Source organism: Leptodactylus fuscus, chromosome 4, assembly GCF_031893055.1.
Source record: "Leptodactylus fuscus isolate aLepFus1 chromosome 4, aLepFus1.hap2, whole genome shotgun sequence".
Classification (NCBI taxonomy): Eukaryota; Metazoa; Chordata; class Amphibia; order Anura; family Leptodactylidae; genus Leptodactylus; species Leptodactylus fuscus.
This window is the reverse complement of record NC_134268.1, coordinates 139,208,215-139,232,116: the sequence shown is the minus strand read 5'-3', so window position 1 is coordinate 139,232,116 and position 23,902 is coordinate 139,208,215. Positions and strand designations below refer to the sequence as shown.

The window sequence follows — 23,902 nt, the reverse complement described above, 5'->3', positions numbered from 1 at the left end:
TACAGATCCTTGCTGTCCGGAAAAGAGCTCGATATTTACGATTGGCCCGTCCACCTACTCCAGCTCAATTAAAAGTTGCCAAAGATAAACTCAAAAGAAAAAACATTGTCGGAAAAATATTTAGGTAATATCAACAGAAATAAATATATCTTCTATAGTGCTGTGAAAAAATATTTGCCCCCTTACAGATTGTTTTGTGTATGCACATTTGCCACACATCTGTCACAATGTTTCAGATTATCAAGTACATTTTAATATCAAAGATATCAAAGATAACCTGAGAAAATATATAAAGCAGTTTTTAAATGGTAATTTATTTTCTTATTGAGAAAAGCTGTCCCAAACTGAGTTCAATTTTACTAGCCATATCCAGGCCATCTTTCCATTATTATCCACTCTGTGATGCATGTTTTGCAGTGTGCCCTTTATACATTGGGTAATGCTACTGAATATACAGCAACTTACTTTGTACTTTACTATGTTTAACTCTTGTCCTTATATTGTGTGAAGGTACACTGCACACCTTTACCATTTTGAGCTACATTTTGCATGTATGCAGTGTAAATGCGGGACCTTCAGAGAAGGTAAGTTGCTGGGACAATCAGACGGAGACAAAGGTGTTCAGCTCACACGTGTAGGTTTATTGGTAACGGTTCAGACAGTCCAGCAGTAAATAAAACAAATTGGCTTTCTTCAGCAAAAAGGATAACTCAAAATAACAGGTTCAGGGTACAAGAAAGTAAATTTCCAAGGTTTTTCTCACCAACACACCAGGGGATTTGCTTGGGCTTTTCCTTCAGACACATACAGCAGTGTGTCTAACAAGGTTCTCCTACAAGAGACGACCACACCCCCTTCCCATGGGCAACCTCAGGTCTTTAATAGCTGATCACTTGGGCCAGCCAACAAAATCAGGACTGGAGCATAGGCCTGGGTTCGTAATGACAGCTAAAACCTGGTCCTCTACTCCAGCCAGTCACCTTGTAGACAACAACCACCTCAGTGGAAGATACCATCCATCTACAACTTTACCATCTGCTTGTCTACAACAGATATATCAAGGAATTATTTAATATATTTTTAACAATCAGCAATCAGCGGGTCAAATTTTTGTCCTAAGTGCAATACTGTTGCCATTTTTTGTGAGACTTTTGTTACATACCGTTTCTGAGTTATACAGCACTGGAAAAAATTACTTAAATAGAACCTGTCTGACAACATGAATTAGGTTACAAGATCTCAAAGAGCAACACATTATCCTCCTATCTGAAGAAGTTCAAGAATAGATGAGAAACAGTCATTGGCTTCTACATATCTGTTTCCAAAGCATTGGGACTCACAGTAAAGCTGAGTTCACAAGGGATTTTTTGGACTGGATTTTGACGCGGAATCTGCCTCAGGATCCAGCTCATAAAAACACCTCCCATTTACTTCAATGGGAGCCGTTCACTTCTTTTTTCCGTGAGTCGTTTCTTCCCACTCGCGGAAAAAAAGAAGTGAGCAGCCCTATCTTGCCGCTGATTCCACGGCTGAACCAGCCACGGGCGTTCGCGACACGACACTCCCTCCTGACTAGGCCCATTCATTTGGGCCTAATCTGGATCGGAATGCCACGGAAGGTGTATTTTGGAGTTGATTCCGATATATATATATATATATATATATATATATATATATATATATATATTGGGAGAGGGTTAAATCATACTGGACAACCACTTCAAGTAGTTTATTGGTGAGTGGTTTAATATATATATATATATATATATATATATATATATATATATATATATATATTTATTTATTTATTTATTATTTTTTTTTCTAATATATATTTTGGATTTTTTTTTTTACAGGGAATTTGCTGTGTATATTATTATGGCCTCTATGTTAATTGTCATCATAATTGGAAAATATTCTGACAATGAAAATGATGTAAACCATGCAGTGAAGAATGAATTCATACGGTATGCAACTCTACTTGAATATTCAGTGAATTTCCAAACACATTAATGTTGATATCAATATTTGTATTGTTTGTTTTATAAAGTTAGTTTAGATATAAGGGTCAGTTCACACGTGAAAACCGCCTAGCTTATTTGTGCGAGGTAAAAAACCTCGGGGAGTTTTTTTGACGCTGTTTTTTGCATTCCACGCGGTTTTTGACGAGGTTTTTGACGCGGTTTTCGCTAGGGTTTTTTTTTCCTATATGTGCTATAGAAACTGCAGGCGAAAACCGCGCGTTTTTTTGCAAAAAACCGCGCGGTTTTGTGTGCAAAAAACCGTGCGGTTTTTTACCGCGCGGTTTTCGCCTCCCATTCACTTCTATGCAATTCTTCAGGCGTTTTCCGCCTGAAGAAAGGTCATGTCGCTTCTTCAGGCGGAAAACGCTAGGAGGAAAAAAAAAGCTAGTGGTCTACATAGACCACCATGTTAAAGGAGAGGTTTTTGAAGCGAATTCCGCTGTCAAAAACCTCCCCTTTGCCCACGTGTGAACTAGCCCTTAGAATCCCCCAAAACAGGTGTTTATATGGCTGGTCTAACACGGTTGTAATGTATGGCCGCAATTGAGGGTTTTCAATTGCAGACCATTTGCGGACACATTATATTTAATGCAGCCTCTTACACCACTGAATATTTTATCCGTGATGTGCCGGGCCGCAACCGTGGTCCGCACTTTATAGAGCAGGTCCGTAATGGCCGTGAATTCACAGCATTGCATGGACTCACGCATAGAACTCTATGGGCGAGTGCAGCAGTTCACGGCCGTCTGCAGTGTCTATGTTGATGATCAGAAACTAGTGTTGCTGATCAGCAACTTGTGGACCGTAAAATCATTACGGCTGTGTAAGACAGCCTATAACATAACCTTCAAGGTTTTTCAAAATGTTTTGGTTTTGCTGCATTTCAAGAGCAACAGTAGGAACAGGGGAAACAGTAGCATGTGTTTAGGCCAGGGCCACTAGAATGCTGACACTGGAACTTCAAAAAAGCATTGGCTTGGGGCAACACAGCTCAGTGGTTAGCACTGCAGCCTTGCAGTGCTGGAGTTCTGGGTTTGAATCCCGCCGGGAACAACATCTGCAAGGAATTTGTGTGATCTCCCTGTGTTTGTGTGGATTTCCTCCCATTCAACAAAGATATACTGACAGGGAAAAAAAAAACATTGTGATCCCTATATGGGGCTCATAATCTACATTTAAAAAAAAAAAAAAAAGCATTGGCTCCACCCAAGTCAGTGTCAACACCCCGCAAACCTGGGAAGTGACCAAGCTCCTGAGCGACTGCTAACTGCAGCTGCTGTGGCACCCACGTGGCCATGACCTTAGGGCCCCTACTGGTTGGTTGTTTTTATTTTCATTTTTAAATCTTACATAGGCCATTAACTGCTGGAGGAACCCCAGCAGATAACGGACCTTATTTACTTACCGATCTCTCCTGTCCATGGCTGTCTTCGCTTCTACTTCAGCCCTCCAGGCGGCCCCGTACTTATCATATTATAGGATATATCATGGGTTGCATAGGGTCCTCTGAAGGGATGAAATGGAAGTAAAGGTGGCCGCAGCTTCGATCGATGGTGGAAAGGCCTAAGTCAAAAGTCTCCTATGGGGACCAGTGTTGGCCCGTTATACCCCTGAGTATAAATTTGTGTGTGTCTATAAGTAGCAATAATATATATAATTTTATTTTAGTTGTTTTTTCCAGTGATGTGCATGAGTTGCTCCAGAAAGGGCTCACTGAGACTCTGTTGCCCAAGGGTACACACAAAATATATATAAGAGTAATCCGTTTTAGCCTATTTGCTGTAGGCAGCATACATGACCTGCTAGCAGGTTTTCTACTTTTTATTATTTTATTTTTATTTATTTATTAATTTTCTCTTTCAAGTTACAGGGGGGTCTTCAGCATGTACTCCACATTAGTCATAACACCCTCTGGGTGCTAGGAACTAGGCAGCCATCCCACGTCTCTCCTCTCACAACTCACCCAGTCCCCCTACTTGTCTGCCACTGCCAGTGACGGTTATCTCACTTTCAGTGCGACTTTACTGAAGAGGTGACCCTGTGAGCACTCAGACATTGCATGGGTGAATATGCTACCCCCTTAGGGTGCATATAGCCCATCCCATTCTGTGACCAGTGAATTTTTCAGGGGGCCTGGGCAGCTGGAGGGGAACATTAAACTGGTGGTAGCTGGAGGGGGACATTAAACTGTGGAGGTATGAAATCCCTCTCCTGGTGCTCCAGTTTAAACTGGGGGAAACTAGAGGGGTACATTAAACTGGGGGAAACTAGAGGCATACATGATCCTCTCCAGCTACTCCCCCAGTTTAATGTCCCTGTCCAGCAACACCCACTGTTTAATGTTCCCCTCCATTTGCCCCCAGTTTATTGTCGCTCTCCATCTGTCTCCCTCGGTTTAATGTCACCCTCCATATGACCCTAGTTTAATGTCCCCCTTCATCTGTCCCCAGTATAATGTCCCCCTCCATCTGTTCTCAGTTTAATGCCCCCCCTTCATCTGTCCCCAGTTTAATGGTCCCTTTCATCTGTCCCCAGTTTAATGTCCCACCTCCAACTGCCCCCAGTTTAAGGTTCTCCCTCTGTCTGACCCACAGATTAATGTCCCTCTCTTCATCTGCCCCACAGATTAATGTCCCCCCTTCATCTGCCTCTAGTTTACCATAATAAAACACTGATCATTGATACTCACCTCTTCTCACTCTCCTGCTGCTGCTCTCTGGAGTCTCTTCTCTCGGACTGTTAAGGGAGCTGTACATCGCGCCTGCAGCACCTGGGACCGGAACACACAAGGATGTGCTTCACACACAGTGGTGAAGCAGGGGCTGTCTGAAGATGGCCTCATTGTATTTAACTCATCTGTAGCACAGATTTAGACTGTTTGGTTTTTGGACGCCATGCCACTTTTGCAGAACCCCTGAAATGCCAGTAAAGTGGAATCCTTTAACACGTGACCCCATTTTGAAACTACACTTCTAAAGGAATTTTTCCAGGGGTGCAGTAAACATTTTTAATCCTCAAGTGTTAGATTAATTTATATTCCACAAATTAATGCACAGCTGATGGTAAAAGGTGAAAATGGCAATTTTTCCAAAAATTAGTCTTTTCACTGCACAATATGTTGTGCCCAACATGTGTCAGATGCAAACTCTCCAATAACTGTGCTGTTAGGATAACCACTTAACAGTTTTTGAAGTGTGTTTCTGACAGCTCGTGTCTGACATAAGTTGGGTGCAACATATCAAGAACTGAAATGGTATGTCTCTTGAAATATCTCTTGTTAAATCCCTCGAGGGGTCTAGTTTCCAAACTGTGCTTCAAAAACCAAATAGTGCTCCTTCCCCTCTGTGCCCAAACAGCTGTTTACACCCACATATGACATTAAGTATGTTATCCTGGGTACACAAGTATCATATATGTGGGCATGAACTGATGTTGGAGCAAATGGCAGATATAAAGGCTTTTGGAGCACAGATTTAGATTGATGTTTTTTTGGATACCATGTTACATTTACAGAGACCCTAAAATGGCCCCTACAAAATGGGGGTACTTCTTGGGGAATTCCAGTTTACTAAAGCTGTGGCCCCACATTGCGGAAATGCATTTTTTTTTGTTGCAGATTTTGCTGCATTTTTTTAAAGCCAAAGGCAGGAGGGGATTGAGCAAAAGGGAGAAGCATAAATTATTTTTATATATTTTGGACAGTCGTGTTCAGGAGAAATTGTTGAACAAACTGTGGGGTGCTTTTTCTCCTTTAACCCCTTGTAATGGTGCTAAATTGACAATTTATTAGAAAAAAATAATTTTTCATTTTCACATCCTAATGTTAATAAAATCTGTGAAACAGTTGTGGAGCCGAATAGCACTCTTTCCATATTGCCATGTTCAAGATAAATTGTTATCAAACTCTGGGGCTCTTTATCTCCTTTAACCCCTTGTGACATTTTAGTAATTTTTAATTTTCACATCCCAATCTTAGTAAATGGAAAGCACATTTCTTATTATGTAGTTTTCACTTCCTCTTAGGAACTCTAAACAACCATTTGGTGAACTCAAAACCGAAAACCATTGGTGGAATTTTTGCTACAATGTATTACTTGATGGTGTGTACTGGAATAAATGGCATAATGAAGATGCATTACAAAATAAGGTAACATCATAAACTCAGTTGTACATGAGCTAGATTTAGATGGCAACTTTCCATATGTTACATACGGTACTTTGTAACCATAGATGCCTAAAGCTTAAGCAGTTTGCACTTTATATAGCATTGTGTACATTTTATAGCATAGAAGGATTTTTATATGCAATCCTTGATATATTCCTTGGTATATTGTCTTGATTTTTGTGATTTTGTGTATCATATTCACAAAAATCTTATCACAAAGCCATGAATAGAGATATGAATTCCATTTTGGATATAGTGTTTTAGGGTATGCCTAATATTTTGCTTACTATATCATAAGTACGGTACGGTAAGCTCTCTTTCCTAGTGCTTCTCATTTTACAGTAATTATTATTCAGCCAATTACTAATTAGTTGATGGGTCACCACTACAAATTTTGTATAGTCTCAAATTATTTGTTTTATAACTTTTGCAGGCTAGACCAATGGAAGGGAAATTCTTTATAATTGGATCTCCGATAATGAGAAAATTAGACACTGCTAATTATTCTGCTTGTGCGGTAAGAAACTAGACTGTCTATAACATTTACAACTTGCATAATAGCAAATGTATTAAAAACTGGCATGAACAAACTATATTGTGATCTAAATATATATTTTTTTAAACTGGGGTTTAGTTTATTTGAAAGGTACCTTATAGTGCCTAATGTCTGCAGATCTGTGAAATGACTTTTCAGAAGGTATTCTTATGGATAGAGCAAGAAGGAATTCTATTGTACCGCCAATACCAGTAGGAATCACTTTTTTTATATTCTTGGCTTTTTTAAATCTACAAAAACAGTTTTTACATTTTGCCACATTTTGTAATTAGCATAGGTAAGCACCATACTTTTAAATGTACCTTAAGAAATATGGTATAAAACCATTTCTGAGTCTCTCTTTAACGTTTACTTAACATCACTCAGGAACACAACACCATAGGTGTAGAACTAGCTACAAGGAACTAATACTAGGAATGGAAAAAGTGCTGGCTAGTGTCCATAGGAGGTATACATGACTTGCTTGGAAGTCTTCTGTATTTTATTGTTTTAGATTTATTTATTTTCTCTTTCAGGTTGCAGGGGAGGTTCTCAGTTTGTACTGCCATATTAGTCCTACCCCTGCAGGTGTTGCAATTTTAGCCACCTTTAGCCATTACTGTGCCATATTGGTTACCCAATCTCTAGGTGTCTTCTTCAGCAGCAGGAATATCGGTAACTCCGGTTCAGTGTAGGGTTCCCAATTAGGTGACCCTGCTAGCACCAGAAGATGACAGACAGATACATTTTTTCCCTTGTAGTGGTTAAGGCAATCCTGGTCCATTCACTCCATCTCCTGCCTTATTCCAGAGATCTCCCTCAGGGTCTATGTTCAGTGGGGTACCTTTTCTGGGATCTGTTTCTTCCCTGTGTTGCCTAAACCCTTTTTCTGCTGTTTGATTGGCCTCTGTGAGGGTTGCACAGCTAGAGCAGCCCTTTAACTTGGGCTTCACACTGCAGCAGAGAAATCTTCTCTGCAGAGCTGCTAGTGGGATTCCCCTTTGGCCTTTAAGCCTTTTGAATCAAGTTAGCACCACAACAAGTTGCCATACTGCCATCTGGGTGAGAAATAAGCTTCACAAGAATGCAAGCTCTTCTGCCATTATGCAGCCGGTGGCTTGTGTGTACTACCAGATTCATGTTTGACTTCTACTTCTGATTGGGTTTCCACCCAATTTACTCATGATAAAATTGGATTTTTGTACTCACCATAAAATCCTTTTCTCTTTGTATTTATTGGGGGAAGGGGGGGGGCAGTGTTATGATCTGGGAATCTCTGACCACGAACTGGCCCCTGACTAATAACTTCTCAGTCAAGTGTAAAGAAAAGAAAAAACAAAAGCAAGATCCGTTTGGAATATCTATTGTGTGATACTCCTAATTCCTGCCTTGCACACTAGAAGTAGCCCTGGGCCCGACTAACTAACCTGAGTGGGTGCTAACACAGGCAGAAAAATAACTCACCTACATGAGAAACAGAAAACCCAGACTAGTTTCTCACTTATGAAGGAGAGTCAGATGCAGAAAAAGCCACCCACAAGTGTCCCACTGGACTAACAGAGAATATGAGGGAACACAAAGTATAGAGCAGAAAATATATGTGAAACACAGAATAATGACACTATGCAAAAGGGATAGGAAAAACAGAACTTAGTATGGCACACAGAAAAGCCTACAAAAGGTTAAACATCCAAGCAGTAAAAGGCTAGGGTTCACTGCACCCGAACAACTATGCTTGGATCAGAATGCTCAATACCTAGCTATTATCCAGATGGTATGAATAGGCAGCAAGGAAGGCTGAATAGGCCAGGACTCAGATACAGATGAATAAGCAGTTTCAGGCAGATAGGCCATTTGTGGGACACATGAAACTGAAGTTTAAGATCGGCAACTGACAGTATGCAAAGCGGAGTTTAAGTAGGCAGAAGCAGGAGTATTCAGAAGGCCAATTGGATATCAGAATTCTGAACCGCCCACAACCTGAATAGAGTTCTAGTACAGCAGAGAAACGTAACCCCTTCAGAGACCAAGACACACTAAAGCAATCATCAGCAGTGCAGCTCATTGAACGATCCACGCAAGAGTGCAACCGCAGAGACTACATGCCTAGTGTAAACATTCCCCTGCCGCGCATCAGGCAATTCCCGTGCAGAATGCCATTCAGACACTCAACACCTGAACCTAACAGGCTGAGATAGCGAAGATTGGGTCATAACACACAGATCCCATCTTTGCTTATCTTCTGCTCCTGAACTCTTATCCTTATGTTTGCTTCCTGGATTGGTGGTTGATCCACCTTTTTCTTTGCTTCATCTACTGCTGTTGGAACAAAACTGATTAGCCTACTGTCTGTAGAGAGGGTATAGCCCATTTGGACGAAGCCAACACTTTTTCCATTCCTAGCGTCAACCTCCTAGTGGCTGGGCCTATAACCATAATACTTTGTACTCCAATGAGAAAAGGATTTTACGGTGAGTATAAAAATCCAATTTTTTTTCTTTGTTGATTCATCATAATGGATTGTTATTGTATGTAAGGTATATATACGTTAGCACTCTTTGCTCTGCATATATAGTTGTGTAAATGTAAGCTATTAAAACACAGAAATAAATAATAAATACAATTAGCAAAAGATTTGCTCTGCAGATGCACTATATAATATTCTCAGATGCATCAAAATAAATGAAATAGGTCAGGTTTCTGATGCAGAGAAAAGGAACAAATTTTAACCGCTTCACGCATTATCACGTACATGTACGTGGGGGAATGTTGTTACTTACTGCATCCCCACGTGCATGTACGTGATGATGATCGTAGGGGCTCAGAAGCAGAGCCCGTGCGATCACCAAAGAAGATTGGCTGTAACTAACATCCAGGCTCCCGCTGCAACAGCAGGGACGGTGAATACACCGATCCATGCTGTTTAACCCTTAAAATGCCGTGATCAATAGAAATTGCTCATCTTAGGGGTTTGTCACAGGCTCCAAATGCTGGTGGCGGCATCAGGAGCAGGTGACAGCTGAACCCCCCCATCGGAGCTCAACTCTTATGGGGGGTTTAGCCCCTTGGATGCCACCATCAAACATGACAGCGGCATCCAGAGGGTTTTGCTTAGTTTTTGCTGACCCCCCGGCACCCCCTGAAGCGAGATCGGCGGGTGCCAGCATCGATAATTTGCAGCCTTAGGGTCCTGCTAGTGACCCCAGGCTGCTAAGACCCCCTGTTACCTGGTTGATCCTGCCTGCAATGGAGAGGAAGTGAGCCTATGCATCTGCATAGAAGTCTATTGCAAGTCTATAGTATAGAACCAGCGATCCTCTCTGATCGCTGGTTCTAGTGTCCTTATAGGACAAAGAAAATATGTAAAAAAAAAGTTAAAAGAAAAATAAAGTGTGTAAAAAAAAATTATATAGTTATAAAGCCCCCCAAAATTTCCTTTTCCTATCTAAAATGAATTATATAAAAAAAACCTAAATATTAATAATAACAATACATGTTTGGTATCATTGCATCCATAACAACCTGTACAATAAAACTGAAACAATATTTAACCTGCACAGTGAATGTTGGGGAAAAAAACGGAAAAATGCAGAAATAGTAACGCATAAAAAAATAATATAAATGAGGTATCACCATAATCCTACTGACCTGCAGAATAAAGATAGCATGTTACTTATACTGTACGCTGCACAGCAAAAAAAATTAAAACGGTAAAAAGCTATGCCTGAATTTTTTTTTTTTTACTCCACCTAAAAAGAGTTAATAATGTTTATTCTATAAGTTATAGGCACCCAAAAATTATGGCATTACGAATTACATCTCATCCCGCAAAAAACAAGCCCTTATATGGCCATATCACCAGAAAATTAAGAAAAATATAGCACCTTGCAATATGAAGACAAAAAAAACCCATCTGCATCTGCAAGGAGTTTGTATGTTCTTCCTGTGTTTGCATAGATTTCCATCCCATATTCCAAAAAGACATACTGATAAAAATGAAAAAAAAAAATGTACATTGTGAGCTCATAATCTACATAAAAAAAAAAAAAAATCTTCTCCATCCACTGTGCAGTCACGTCTGGGATACTAGTGCTCACAACACCCACTTATAAATTCTTTGAGTGGTGTAGTTTTCAAAATGGGGTCACTTTTTGGGGGTTTCCAATGTATTGGTAATTTAGGGGCTCTGCAAATGCTGCAAAAGGCGCCTGAAAACTATTCCAGCAAAATCTGCCCTCCAACACCCAAATAGCGCTCTTTCCATTAGAAGCCGCGCCATGTACCAACAAAGCATATTAGGACCACATATGGGATATTGCCGTGTTCATGACCAATTGTTCAACAAACTGGGGGGGGGGGCTTTTTCTCTTTTAACCCCTTGTGAAAATGAAAACTTTGGGGAAAAAGTGACATTTAAGTAATTTTTCACTTACACATCCTGATGTTGATAAAATATGTGAAACGGCTATAGGGTCAAAATGCTCACTATACCCCTTGATGAATTCTGTGAGGGGTGTAGTTTCCAAAATGAGGTCACTTTTGGGGGATTCCCATTGTTTCGGTCCTCTAGGAGCTCTGCAAATGAGACATGGTGCCTGAAAACTATTCCAGCACAATCTGCTTTTCAAATGTCAAGTGTCGCTCCTTCCCTTCCAAGCACTGCTGTCTGCCCAGACATCAGTTTACACCCACATGTGAGGTGTTTCTGTGCTCAGGAGAAATTGTATGATAAACTGTGAGATGCATTTCTCCTTTAACCCTTTGTGAAAGTGTTAATTTTAGGGCTAAATGAATGTATTAGTGGAAAAAAAAAATGAAATGTCTAAATTTCACCCCCATATTATTTTAATTCCTATGAAATGCTTAAAGGGTTAATAAAGTTCCCAAATGCTGTTAAGATTTATTTGAGGGGTTCAGTTTTAAAAATGGGGTGATTTGTGTATGTGTGTGGGGTGGGGGGGGGTGGGGGTGGGGGTAATATATAGGTTTTTATCATCTCCGTCAGAACTGAAGGCATCCCTAAAAAATTATTTTGGAGAATTTTCATGTAAATCTGGAAAATTGCAGTTACACTTGTTAGCCTTGTAATGTCTTAAATAAATTAAAGATATTTGAAAAAAAAAAATATATATATTATTTAAATAAATTAAAGAACGACTAAAAGATAATGCCAATATAAAGCAGAGATATGGTAGATAATATTTATCAATGTATTTGGTTAATATGACTGTTTGAAAGTCAGAGCATTTCACATTGCGAAAATTGCGATTTTTTTTTTCCAAATTTTCAGCAAATTTCCTATTTTTCATAAATAAACAAAAAAATATTGATTCGTGTTTTGCCCTAACATGAAGTATAATGTGTCATGAAAAAACAGTCTCAAAATTACTTGTGTGAGTTAAGGCATCTCAAAGTTATTACCATATAAAGTGACACATGTCAGCTTTGAAGAATTAGGCCTGGTCCTTAAGACACTTTTAGGCTTGGTCCTGAAGGGGTTAATCAACACTAAGGCCACTTCACTTCGATTTTTTTCTAAAAAGAAAGTCTTCATTTTTTTGCCACTTGAAATGTTGCTTGAAAAGGTTATTCCAAGTTAAGAAGTTATCATCTATCATTCGGATAGGAAATAACTTCACGATCAGTGGGGGACAGACTGTTGATACCCCACTGATCCTGAGAACAGGGTTCTAATTCTCCCATCCTGATAAAATGACAGGCCAATCATGTACCTGCTGTATTCAGTGCCGCACCTCCCATGAGGCGACCTGAAGCGACCGCTTCGGGCGGCACTGTGCCAGGGCCCCAGGGAGGGCGGCATTTTTGCTGACCTAAGCCAGTCCAGGACAAGCTGTCCTGGACTGGCTTAGGGTCACCATCACTGAGCGGTGGATTGGGGAGGCCACTGGAGCAGCGCTGCTCCAGCGGCCGCCCCTCACGCTCAGGCAGAGAGCAGGTCTTCTCCATGCCTGCTCTCTGCCTGACTCCCACTGATCATGGAGTTATCCCTAATCCTAATAATAGGGAACAACTTCATAAAACCAACAAAGCATGACATCCTATGCCAAAGTAAGGAAGACAAAATCATTCATTGGCACAAACTTTTATGAATTTAATAGCAAGCATTTGGTATTAAAAATTGGTATATTAATACCATCAAGGTACAATACACAAATTAAAGTAGTAGAGAATACTTTTATTATGGGCTACAAAAATCATGGCATTCAATTCTCATCTTGTTTAGTTTGTAAATAAGGTCCTTTTTTTCTGTGCAGGCTTCATTTTCAAAATCAGATTTTCCGCAACTATCAAAAAGTGCAAAAGATAAACCTAGTACAATAGAGATCCAGGATCAGAAATTTTACCAGTGTGGCAAGATTCAGTGCTATGAAGAAAGAGGGTCAATTATAAATTTGGGCAGATCAAGGTAATCATTACTACAGTTCATGTCATGGACATTACTGTTGATTAAAATATTTTAATTAAAATATTTATTTTTCTTTGGTGCAAAATATATGTCTCCATTTCATACTAATAATGTTCTTTATGGAATGACAGGACTGAAGCCATCTCAACACTACAGAACATACAGAACCAACAGTGGATTGACAGAAGAACACGAGCAGTTGTTGTACAATATCTCCTTTATAATCCTCCCACAAATCTTTTTACTACAGTTTCGCTGCTCACAGAACTACCTGTTTCAGGGAATATTATCACTTCGGCACACATAGATTCTGTTAGAATCTACCGAAACACATCACCTATGGATTATTTTATTATGATATTTGAGGTAATTTATTTGTTTTGGCATGATTCAGCAGGTCTGTAACTTAACTTGCACCCGTCCAAGTTGCTGGCAGTGTAGTTGCTGCCGTAATATTGTGATTTGCCAACTGATGAGAAGTGTTCAGTTTTGATTTAGGATACCATTACTTCTACAGGATAGCTGTCCTTGCCTTATATTGCCATATGTCAGAGAATGTGGGCCTCTACTTGCATTAGTTAGTATGGGAAAAGCAGCAGTAGATATTGGCAGGAACTATACATGGCTTTCATGGTGCCATATTAATGGTGCCCTGTGCAACAGTGTTGGCATAGTAAAAAAAATTATATTAAAAAAGGTTCCCACCAAAAAAAAAACCTCTCATACTATTGCTTCTTCCAATACCAATGCCATACTATTGTGGAATGTGCTCCTATAAAGGGATAACTCTTGGTGTCTATTTTTTTTAAGCCAATTCTTCATCTCTTTTTAACTAGGAGGCACAATGACAGTGTGCCACAAGTATTTCTTTAATTCTTTAATCCTCCATTGCTATGTTGCTGTGGCATCTGTTCCTGTAAAGGGATAACTTTTCAATGGGAAGGCAGTAAAGTCACTTTGACAGTCTGTCACAAATTTTTCTTCAAATCAGGGGTAACATGGTGGCTCAGTGATTAGCACTGCAGCCTTGCAGTGCTGGAGTCATGGGTTTGAATCCCGCCAGGAACAACATTTGCAAGAAGTTTGTATGTTCTCCCTGTGTTTGCGTGGATTTCCTCCCATTCTACAAAGACATACTGATAGGGAAGTAAATGTACATTGTAATCCCTATATGGGAATCGTGATGACTGAGAGGTGGTAACACCTCGAAACGCGTCAACGGTTTCCATTTCGCAATGTAGGTCTCATTTTTTGTTTTTTTCTTAACATCTGATGTTTTTTCTTTTCATGTTTTTTTTCATTGCATAATGATGTTTTTGCGTAATGTTTTTACTTAAGGAGTCTTATTAAAAGCTAAGTTTTAGCAACATGTTTATAAAAAATTTTGTGGTGCTGGATCAATTTTTTTCTTTTGTTCTCACCCATCTCTACTACTTTTGTATGAAACATTTGATTGTAGTCAGTTCAGTTTAAAAAAATGTGTCTGAAAGGCTTGTAAGGGCTTATTCACACAACAATTTGATTCCTTACTGAATGAATACGTTACATTAATATGTATAGATATAAAATAATTGCTATCTTTTTTTTTCTAGCTCATGTACCTTGGAACAGTAATTATCTATTTTTATTTACAACTGAACATTATGATTCAGAGGGGTAGCAGAAACTACTGGCAGGAACCATGGAATTGGGTAGAGGTATGTGATACTAATTATTTTGTAAGGATTATTTACCAAAATCTTTAGCTTAAATTTTGAGATGTTGTTTCATTAGTTTTAAAATTATAATAGTAACACAGGGTTCACACTACTGTTGGATTCCGTTATGAAGATGTCCATTAAGAAAAAAAACAAAAAAACAAACATCTATTATAACAGACATTAATGGACCCTAACAGATGTTAATGTGACCGTTTTTTTAATTGATCCATTTCATGGATCAGTTAGGCTGCATTCACACTGAGTAACGCTGGCGTTTTTTGTGCTTATTTTTGCATGTAGCGCCGCGCTATATGGCGTATACGCGGCGTTAACGCGGTGCTATGTGCAAAAATAAGCACAAAAAACGCCAGCATTACTCAGTGTAAATGCAGCCTTAAAGAAAAAAGCAGACACACTAGAATCATTATCAGTTAGTGTCAGTTAGCATCCGTTTTTTTTATACTGTCCATTTTTTTTGTTTTGTTTCTGCTTTCTGAGCATGCGCAGAAAGCAATGGACACAGAATAACGGATTGTAACTGATGGCTATCAGTTAATGTCCGTTTTAAGTCCGTTGCCCATAGACTTCAATGTTAAAAAATAACAGACGCTTGCCGTCCGCCAAGAATCCGTTTTTTCAAACATACACAAAAGGCCTGCATGTATGATTTTTTTTGTCTGCTGGAAAAAAATGGACTTCTGACGGATTGGGTGTAAATGGACACAAGATAAAATCCCATTGAAGTGAATGGAAATTTTAACGGATTTGTAACGGACAATAGCTACACACACTACTGATGATCACCAACGGTAAGTAAGTAAGAACACCCCCTAACTGATTTTATAAAGTCTGTATTTTATAAGGCATAAAGGTTAATTAACCCCTTCCCGGGTTTTTAAAGAGGACCTTCCACCTCATGGGGCACATGCAGTGTAATACACTGCTAGAAAGCCTACAATGTGCTGAATTCAGCGCACTATCGGCTTCCATGTTCTGTGCCCCCGGTGAAGAGCTGTCAGTGCCATTACCATAGCTCTTCATTGTCAGAAGGGCATTTCTCACAGTCAGTCAGGAACACCCTTCCTCACGGTATCGTCTATTGCGCTGTACAGAGAGAGGGGGAACGTTCCTTACCGCTCAGCCCCCCTAGTCCTTGTCTATGAACGAGTACTCTCAGGAGAAGGGGATGAGACATCCTTACCGCTCTCACAGTAAAGCGTAATAGACACTACTGTGAGGTAAAAAAGTTAAAAAAGTAAAAGAATATAAAAAAAAATGAAAAATTATTAAAAATTCAAATCACACCCTTTCCCTAGAACACATATAAAAGTACTGAAATGCTGAGAAAAACCCACACATTAGGTATCTCTGTGTCCGAAAACGCCCGCTCTACAAATCTATAAAAATATTTTTCCTGTACGGTAAACGCCGTAGCAGGAAAAGTCAAAAGTGCCAAACCGCTGTTTTTTTCACTGTTTTGCCTTTGATAAAAATTTGAATAAAAAATGATCAAAGCAAAAGTAATTCCCCAAAATGGTAGAACTAAACAATACACCTGACCCCACAAAAAAGACGCCTTTTACATCCCCATACACAGAAGTATAAAAAAGTTACAGGTGTCAGAATATGGTGACTTTAAAAAAGGGGTTAAAATGTAAATAAAACCATATAAATTTGGTATCCTTGAAATCGAACCGAAACATAGAATATTGGCGATATGTCATTTTGGCTGCACAGTGAACGCCGTAAAAACGAATCCCGTAAGCACAAATGCACTTTTTCTTCAAATCCATCCCATTCTGAATTTTTTTCCAGCTTTCCAGTACATTGTACAGAATAATCAATGGCAGCATCATGAAGAAAAAATTGTCCCACAAACATTAAGTCCTCATATGGCTCTGAGAGTGGAGAAATAAAAAAGTTACGAGGTTTTGAATGTGGGGAGTCAAAAAAGAAAAATGAAAATCGAAACATGCTGTCGGCGGGAAGGGGTTAAAAAAAAAATTCTTCTCTTCCGTCCACTGACTGCACCATTGATCAGCACTAACATCTTTATAACCATAGTGGCTGAAAAACAGGATATATTAGGCAGCAAGTGAGCCATCAGTTCTTGAAGATGATATGTTGAAAGGTTGATTCCACAGCGGAGGCAGTAGAGCACAAATAGCTGAAAAGGTTATGGCTGGTACTCATAGAGAGATTTCAGTGTGTTGCAGCTTGTTGCACAGCTGCAAACCAGTTAGGCTTAGTTCACACGTAAATAACGTGTGGCTTCTTTTGACCTTGGCATGCTTTTTGTGGAGCTTTTTTTTTGTAAAAACCGCTTCCAGGCGGTTTTCCCATCCTTTACGAGAACGGGCCGCAAAAAATGCATCTAGCGAATCCCATCCCCACTTTGTGTTAAAATACTCGCTAAAATGTTAAAATGTGTCGATTTCCAAAACTGTCATGGTTTTGGAAATCGCAGCATGTCAATTATACCTACGGAAACACCAGCGTTTTCCCTATTGGTATAATTGAAGCAGAAAGTCCGCAGAGGAAATCTCTGTGAACTTTCTTTCAAAAGCGCTGCCGAATGCCATGTGGGCCCTTAGCCTAACACTAGTTTGTTATAAGCTCTATGCATCTTCTTTGAAAGAGAAAATATTTTTCATTCTGTACATAAAATGGTTGTTTAAAAACTCCCTTCTTATGTGTACTTAGGTTGAATGTGTCCTATATAAAATTTGATATTACACAATTAAAGGGTCTCTCCAGATAGTCTCTGTACACTTATGTCATACAGAGTTTTAAGGCCCCAGACCTAGGGATTCTGACCCCAAGTTACATGTTTTAAACCATCACCTAGCTGCCAGTCACTATATTCTGCCAGCCCCCAAAATATACAAATATCTATTGTGCTATGTGAACATTAGAGAGGAAGGAGGAGGGACAAAAAATCCAGGTGCTGGTTCCAGTCATTCAACCTGGGGTAAAAAAAGCAGTCCAGAGAACCCTAGGTATGAGACTTGAAAACCGCAAAGAAAGTAAGCGTACAGAGACTCCCTGGAGAACCTCTTAAGGTTAAGGCCCCATCTGACGGACTGCAGCAAAAAAGCGATATGGAAAAAACTGCGGTAGAAACACATTGCAGGTTTTTTTCCAGCATTGCTTTTCACAAAAAGTACCTACAGTTTTCCTCTGCGGACTTGCTGCTTCAATTATGCCTATAGGGAAACTGCCAGCGTTTCCGTAGGTATAACTGACATGCTGCGATTTCCAAAAATGACATGGTTGTAAAATGCAGCATTTCCGCCGTGCGTATTTGTCTGCAATGTGTGGATGGAATCTGCCTAGAGGAGGCCCCAGCCCAAAAGTAAAAATGTGCAAATTTTGAAAAAATCAGGATAAACTACTTTTTCTAAGCACTGTAATCTTTCTTATGGGAAAATAGTAACACAACACATGATCTGATCAGAACTGATGTGTTGGCTTTACTTGAGTTGACTTAGGTAAAAGTCCTAATTTAATTCATTATTCATTAATTAATTCAGCTGACATTCATGTCTGTATCTTAATTTCTTTCAGTTAAAAATTACTAACAATGTAACATTCTCTTTCTAATCTCCAGGCTTTTATAATTCTACTCAGTCTGTGTTACTACAGCTGCCAAATCTACCATTACATGCTTACTGTGGATATGACAGATCATCTTCAAAGAGGATTTTTTACAGTATTTGCAAATTTCAGTTTCATTGCTGCCATTGAAAAGGTATATTTTTCTATTATTTCTTCAAAGGCCTATTTTACTGGGAATGTTCATTGTGGTAATACCATACCTCCCAACTTTTGAAAATTTAGCTCCGCCCACTTTTATGTTGACTCCACCCATTTTCAGTCATTTTTCATGTGCCCCTACACAGTATAATCCTCCTACAGTCAACCCTACATTATATGTGCCCACAATAATATATATATATATATATATATATATATATATATATATATATATACAGTTAGGGCCAGAAATATTTGGACAGTGACACAAGTTTTGTTATTTTAGCTGTTTACTAAAACATGTTCAGAAATACAATTATATATATAATATGGGCTGAAAGTGCACACTCCCAGCTGCAATATGAGAGTTTCCACATCCAAATCGGAGAAAGGGTTTAGGAATCATAGCTCTGTAATGCATAGCCTCCTCTTTTTCAAGGGACCAAAAGTAATTGGACAATGGACTCTAAGGGCTGCAATTAATTCTGAAGGCGTCTCTCTCGTAAACCTGTAATCAATGAAGTAGTTAAAAGGTCTGGGGTAGATTCCAGGTGTGTGGTTTTGCATTTGGAAGCTGTTGCTGTGACCAGACAACATGCGGTCAAAGGAACTTTTAATTGAGGTGAAGCAGAACATCCTGAGGCTGAAAAGAAAGAAAAAATCCATCAGAGAGATAGCAAACATGCTTGGAGTAGCAAAATCAACAGTCAGGTACATTGTAAGAAAAAAGGAATCGACTGGTGAGCTTGGGAACTCAAAAAGGCCTGGGCGTCCACGGATGACAACAGTGGTGGATGATCGCCGCATACTTTCTTTGGTCAAGAAGAACCCGTTCACAACATCAACTGAAGTCCAGAACACTCTCAGTGAAGTAGGTGTATCTGTCTCTATGTCAACAGTAAAGAGAAGACTCCATGAAAGTAAATACAAAGGGTTCACATCTAGATGCAAACCATTCATCAATTCCAAAAATAGACAGGCCAGAGTTAAATTTGCTGAAAAACACCTCAAGAAGCCAGCTCAGTTCTGGAAAAGTATTCTATGGACAGATGAGACAAAGATCAACCTGTACCAGAATGATGGGAAGAAAAAAGTTTGGAGAAGAAAGGGAACGGCACATGATCCAAGGCACACCACATCCTCTGTAAAACATGGTGGAGGCAACGTGATGGCATGGGCATGCATGGCTTTCAATGGCACTGGGTCACTTGTGTTTATTGATGACATAACAGCAGACAAGAGTAGCCGGATGAATTCTGAAGTGTACCGGGATATACATTCAGCCCAGATTCAGCCAAATGCTGCCAAGTTGATCGGACGGCGCTTCATAGTACAGATGGACAATGACCCCAAGCATACAGCCAAAGCTACCCAGGAGTTCATGAGTGCAAAAAAGTGGAACATTCTGCAATGGCCAAGTCAATCACCAGATCTTAACCCAATTGAGCATGCATTTCACTTGCTCAAATCCAGACTTAAGGCGGAAAGACCCACAAACAAGCAAGACCTGAAGGCTGCGGCTGTAAAGGCCTGGCAAAGCATTAAGAAGGAGGAAACCCAGCGTTTGGTGATGTTCATGGGTTCCAGACTTAAGGCAGTGATTGCCTCCAAAGGATTCGCAACAAAATATTGAAAATAAAAATATTTTGTTTGGGTTATGTTTATTTGTCCAATTACTTTTGAGCTCCTAAAATGTGCAGTGTTTGTAAAGAAATGTGTACAATTCCTACATTTTCTATCAGATATTTTTGTTCAACCCTTCAAATTAAACGTTACAATCTGCACTTGAATTCTGTTGTAGAGGTCTCATTTCAAAACCAATGTGGTGGCATGCAGAGCCCAACTCGCGAAAATTGTGTCACTGTCCAAATATTTCTGGCCCTAACTGTATATATATATATATATATACATATACATTGTTTTTGTATGTGCAGTTTTGAGGGCTGTGACATTTTTCTCATATCTCTCATTCAACTAATTTCTGCGTCTTTTTTTCGGTGACACATAGGGCTTTATTTGTATATTGTTTTTATTTTTGCATGTGTTTTAATTTTTTTATATTCAGGAAAATATAGACAAAATAGGAGGGAAATAGAGTCTGTTTTTCACTTTTCTTTTTTTATTTTATTTAATAACAAACTGCTACTGAAAAACCTTTTAAAATAGTTTTTCCTCTCCGTTACAGTAATTTTTATTTTATATGGTGACGTTTTATTGGCATATTATTTTATTTATTTATTTTTATTATTATATTTTGAAAAACTTTTTTATTAATTTTTTTTTTTTCACTTTGTGTCCCCATAAGGTCATAAGAGACCTTTGGGAACATCTGATCACTTTTTTTTCTTTGTATTAGAGACTGATTTCCCCTGCAACTGATTTCCCCTGCAACTTAGCCCCAATTACAGGAGGAATACAGCCTCCTGCACGTTTATAGTTTGCAGAGCTGATCTAGGTCCTGTAGGACCCAGCAGCTCTTGAAAGCCCGGCGGATCACGTGACTGCCGGGTCATAGGGCAGCCGCATCATGGCCCATAGCTGTGTATACAGTGCTCATTGAGCGATATATACACAGCAATCGAGAAGGCAGGGAAGGTGAGCTCCAGCTGAAGTTACAGCCAGCTCCCAGTTTCAGCAGCTGCACAATCTCGCGTAGCTGCTGTGTTCTGATTGGACGTACTGGTACTTCCTGTCAGAACAAGGCAACCACCTTCCGGACCTATATAATCTATGTGTGGTCCAGAGCTGGTTAAAAAAGGTCTGTTAGTGCTATTATTGGGCTAAAAAAATGCATATACCTTTAGCAGTGTTTTGAGTGGCATGTCTCTGTGAGCTCCTGGTATCTTCCGTTTTTGTTTACAGTGTGCAACTTCCTGCTATGTAACTTCCACGCTAGCTACCTCTCACCTCACCTCCCCCTTCCTCTCTCCCTCCCTCCTTCCCATACACCCCATCCCTCCCTCCCATACACCCCCTTCCTGTGACTGTCTAGCTATCTCACTCACAACTACTAGCCCTTCCCTACCTACTCAGCTTAACCCCCGACCCCATGATATACTTACCTGTCTTCTTTCCAATCTTCCTCCTTCTGACTGCATGCTATAGACCCAGTGCTGCTCTGTAGCTGATGATCCACCTCTTCTGCGCAGGTCTCTGATGCTGCTCTCACGCATGCGCAGTGGAGGTGGATTATCAGCTGCACAGAGCAGCACTGGGTCTATAGTGTGGACAGATGTCACAAAAGGAGGAGGAGCCATTCCACAGGAAGAAGCCTGGAAGGAACAAAATAGGTAAGTATGATGAAGTGGATAGGACGGGGGCACAAGTAATAGGGATGTTCCGTTTCTGGAAACGGGAAAATGGATCGTCAATGAATAACCAGTAAATGTCCCTGGGGTGGTCACATGACCCCCCCTCCCCCTGAAATATGAGTAATTATACATTTCTGATAAATTATGTTATTTAGAGAGTAGGCAGGGGAGGGTGTTTAGATTAGTGTAGGGATTTAATTATATCCTAGACAACCTCTTTAATAATGGCCTAAATTTAGATGAGGTAAACTGAAGATGCACGACATGTATCACTGAGAGACATGCTGCAGCCTCTTCACTGCTCTTTAGGCACAAGCACCTTACATTCTATTGTGGTTGTGCCTGATACTACAGCTTCAATTGAATAGGACTTAACTGCAATATCAAACAAACCCACAAAGGTCCAGATCTGTGTCAGATAGACAAAAGTGTCCATCAACCCAGCTGATTAGTTGGTTAGAGGAACTCAGATCAACACCAAACTAATATTTAAGAGCTATCCTATATCATCAATATCAAGGTCTCAGAAAGGCTAAGGCCCCACGTATCATCCCGCAGCAAAAAAGCTCTGCAGGAAAATCAGCAGCAGCATCGCATCACAGTTCTTCCTGCACAGAATGTTTGCAGAGGTTCCATTATACCTATAAGAAAACCACCAGCAGCGTTTCCATAAGTATAATTGACATGGTGTGATTTCCAAAACGGCAACGGTTTTAGAAATTGCAGCATGTCCCCTGTGCGTATTTTACCACAAACTGGGGAATGGGATTCACTACTTTGCTGTGACTGTAAAATGCCGCATTTTTTCTGTGGTGTTTCTACTGCAGTTTGCTGCCATCCTCAGACTATGGCCCCACGTAGCGAAACGCAGCTGAAAAATCTGTACTATTGCTAAGTTTTTCTCTTCAGATTTTCTTCCCTTTATTAAACCTATAGGGAAATCACAAGAGTTTCTGTAGGTACGTGGCGATTTTTGAAAATGCTGCTTTTTTGTTTGGCAGATTTTTCAGCATTTCTCTTTTTTTCAGCTTGAAATATTTGCTGAAATCCGATTGTAAACCACCTGAAGTCTCTCTCATTGCTTTCAGTGAGATTGTGTATTGCTGTTCACATGCCCTTTCATTTTCCATCACAGGTTTGAAAAATGCATTGTTTGGAAAAAAAAAAAAGAAAAAAGGAAATGTCTTTTCTTGATGCAAATTTCCTGTAAAAAACTGCAGAACCCACAGTGGGTAGCTGCATGTATATTACTCCATTAAATTGAGCTATTTTATGTGCGGATCTAAAACAGTTCAAACTGTAAATCTGTCACTGATATCTGTTTTTTGTTATGGAGTCCATGTTTCTTGGGTTGGCATCACACACAGTGTTTAAATGGCCGTAGATTAAGGGTATGTTCACACAGAGGTAAAAGTGGCGGAAACCTTTTCCGCCTTGGGAACTTTCTGCCTGGCTAGCCACGTCAGGATGCCGATGGAGCATCGGTATTCTGTCGCGGCATCCCACTCCTGATTAGGCTCGAATGAATGTGCCTAAACAGGAGCGTGTCTCGAGCCGCGGACGCCGTGGCTGATTCAGCCGCTGAACCCACTGCAATATAGGTCATGTCGCTTCTTTTTTCCACTACTAGCTAGCGGAAAAAATAAGCGAGCAGCTCCTATTGAAGTCAATGGGAGCCATTTTTACAGGTGGATTTTGAGGCGCATTCCGCCTCAAAATCCACCTGCAAAAAACTCTGTGTGAACACACCCTTAAAATTTTTCAGCCCAAAATCAATTTTTCGTATTGATAACCTATCCACAGGAAAGGGCATCAGTATGTGATCTGTGGGCACCGCTCATAGATTAGCTGGAATTTATAGCAGTGGACTGGAAGCATGCGCAAACCCTGTCCATTATATAGTGGTGTTCTGGTAAAGTACAGTGCAACGCCTATTACTGGAATAGAAGAGTCTGCACCCACTCCCCATCCTGTGGGTAGGTCA

General features: G+C 39.8%; 1 protein-coding gene across 1 annotated transcript in view; it reads left to right on the top strand.

The window, feature by feature from the left end:
• PKD1L1 (polycystin 1 like 1, transient receptor potential channel interacting) overlaps positions 1–23,902 on the top strand; it is a 194,435-nt gene that overhangs the window by 137,094 nt on the left and 33,439 nt on the right. Inside the window, 8 exon segments of the mRNA XM_075271991.1 lie at positions 6–124; positions 1,857–1,967; positions 6,048–6,171; positions 6,623–6,721; positions 13,000–13,151; positions 13,283–13,517; positions 14,744–14,848; positions 18,462–18,602. Coding sequence (XP_075128092.1) covers positions 6–124; positions 1,857–1,967; positions 6,048–6,171; positions 6,623–6,721; positions 13,000–13,151; positions 13,283–13,517; positions 14,744–14,848; positions 18,462–18,602 — 1,086 coding nt within the window.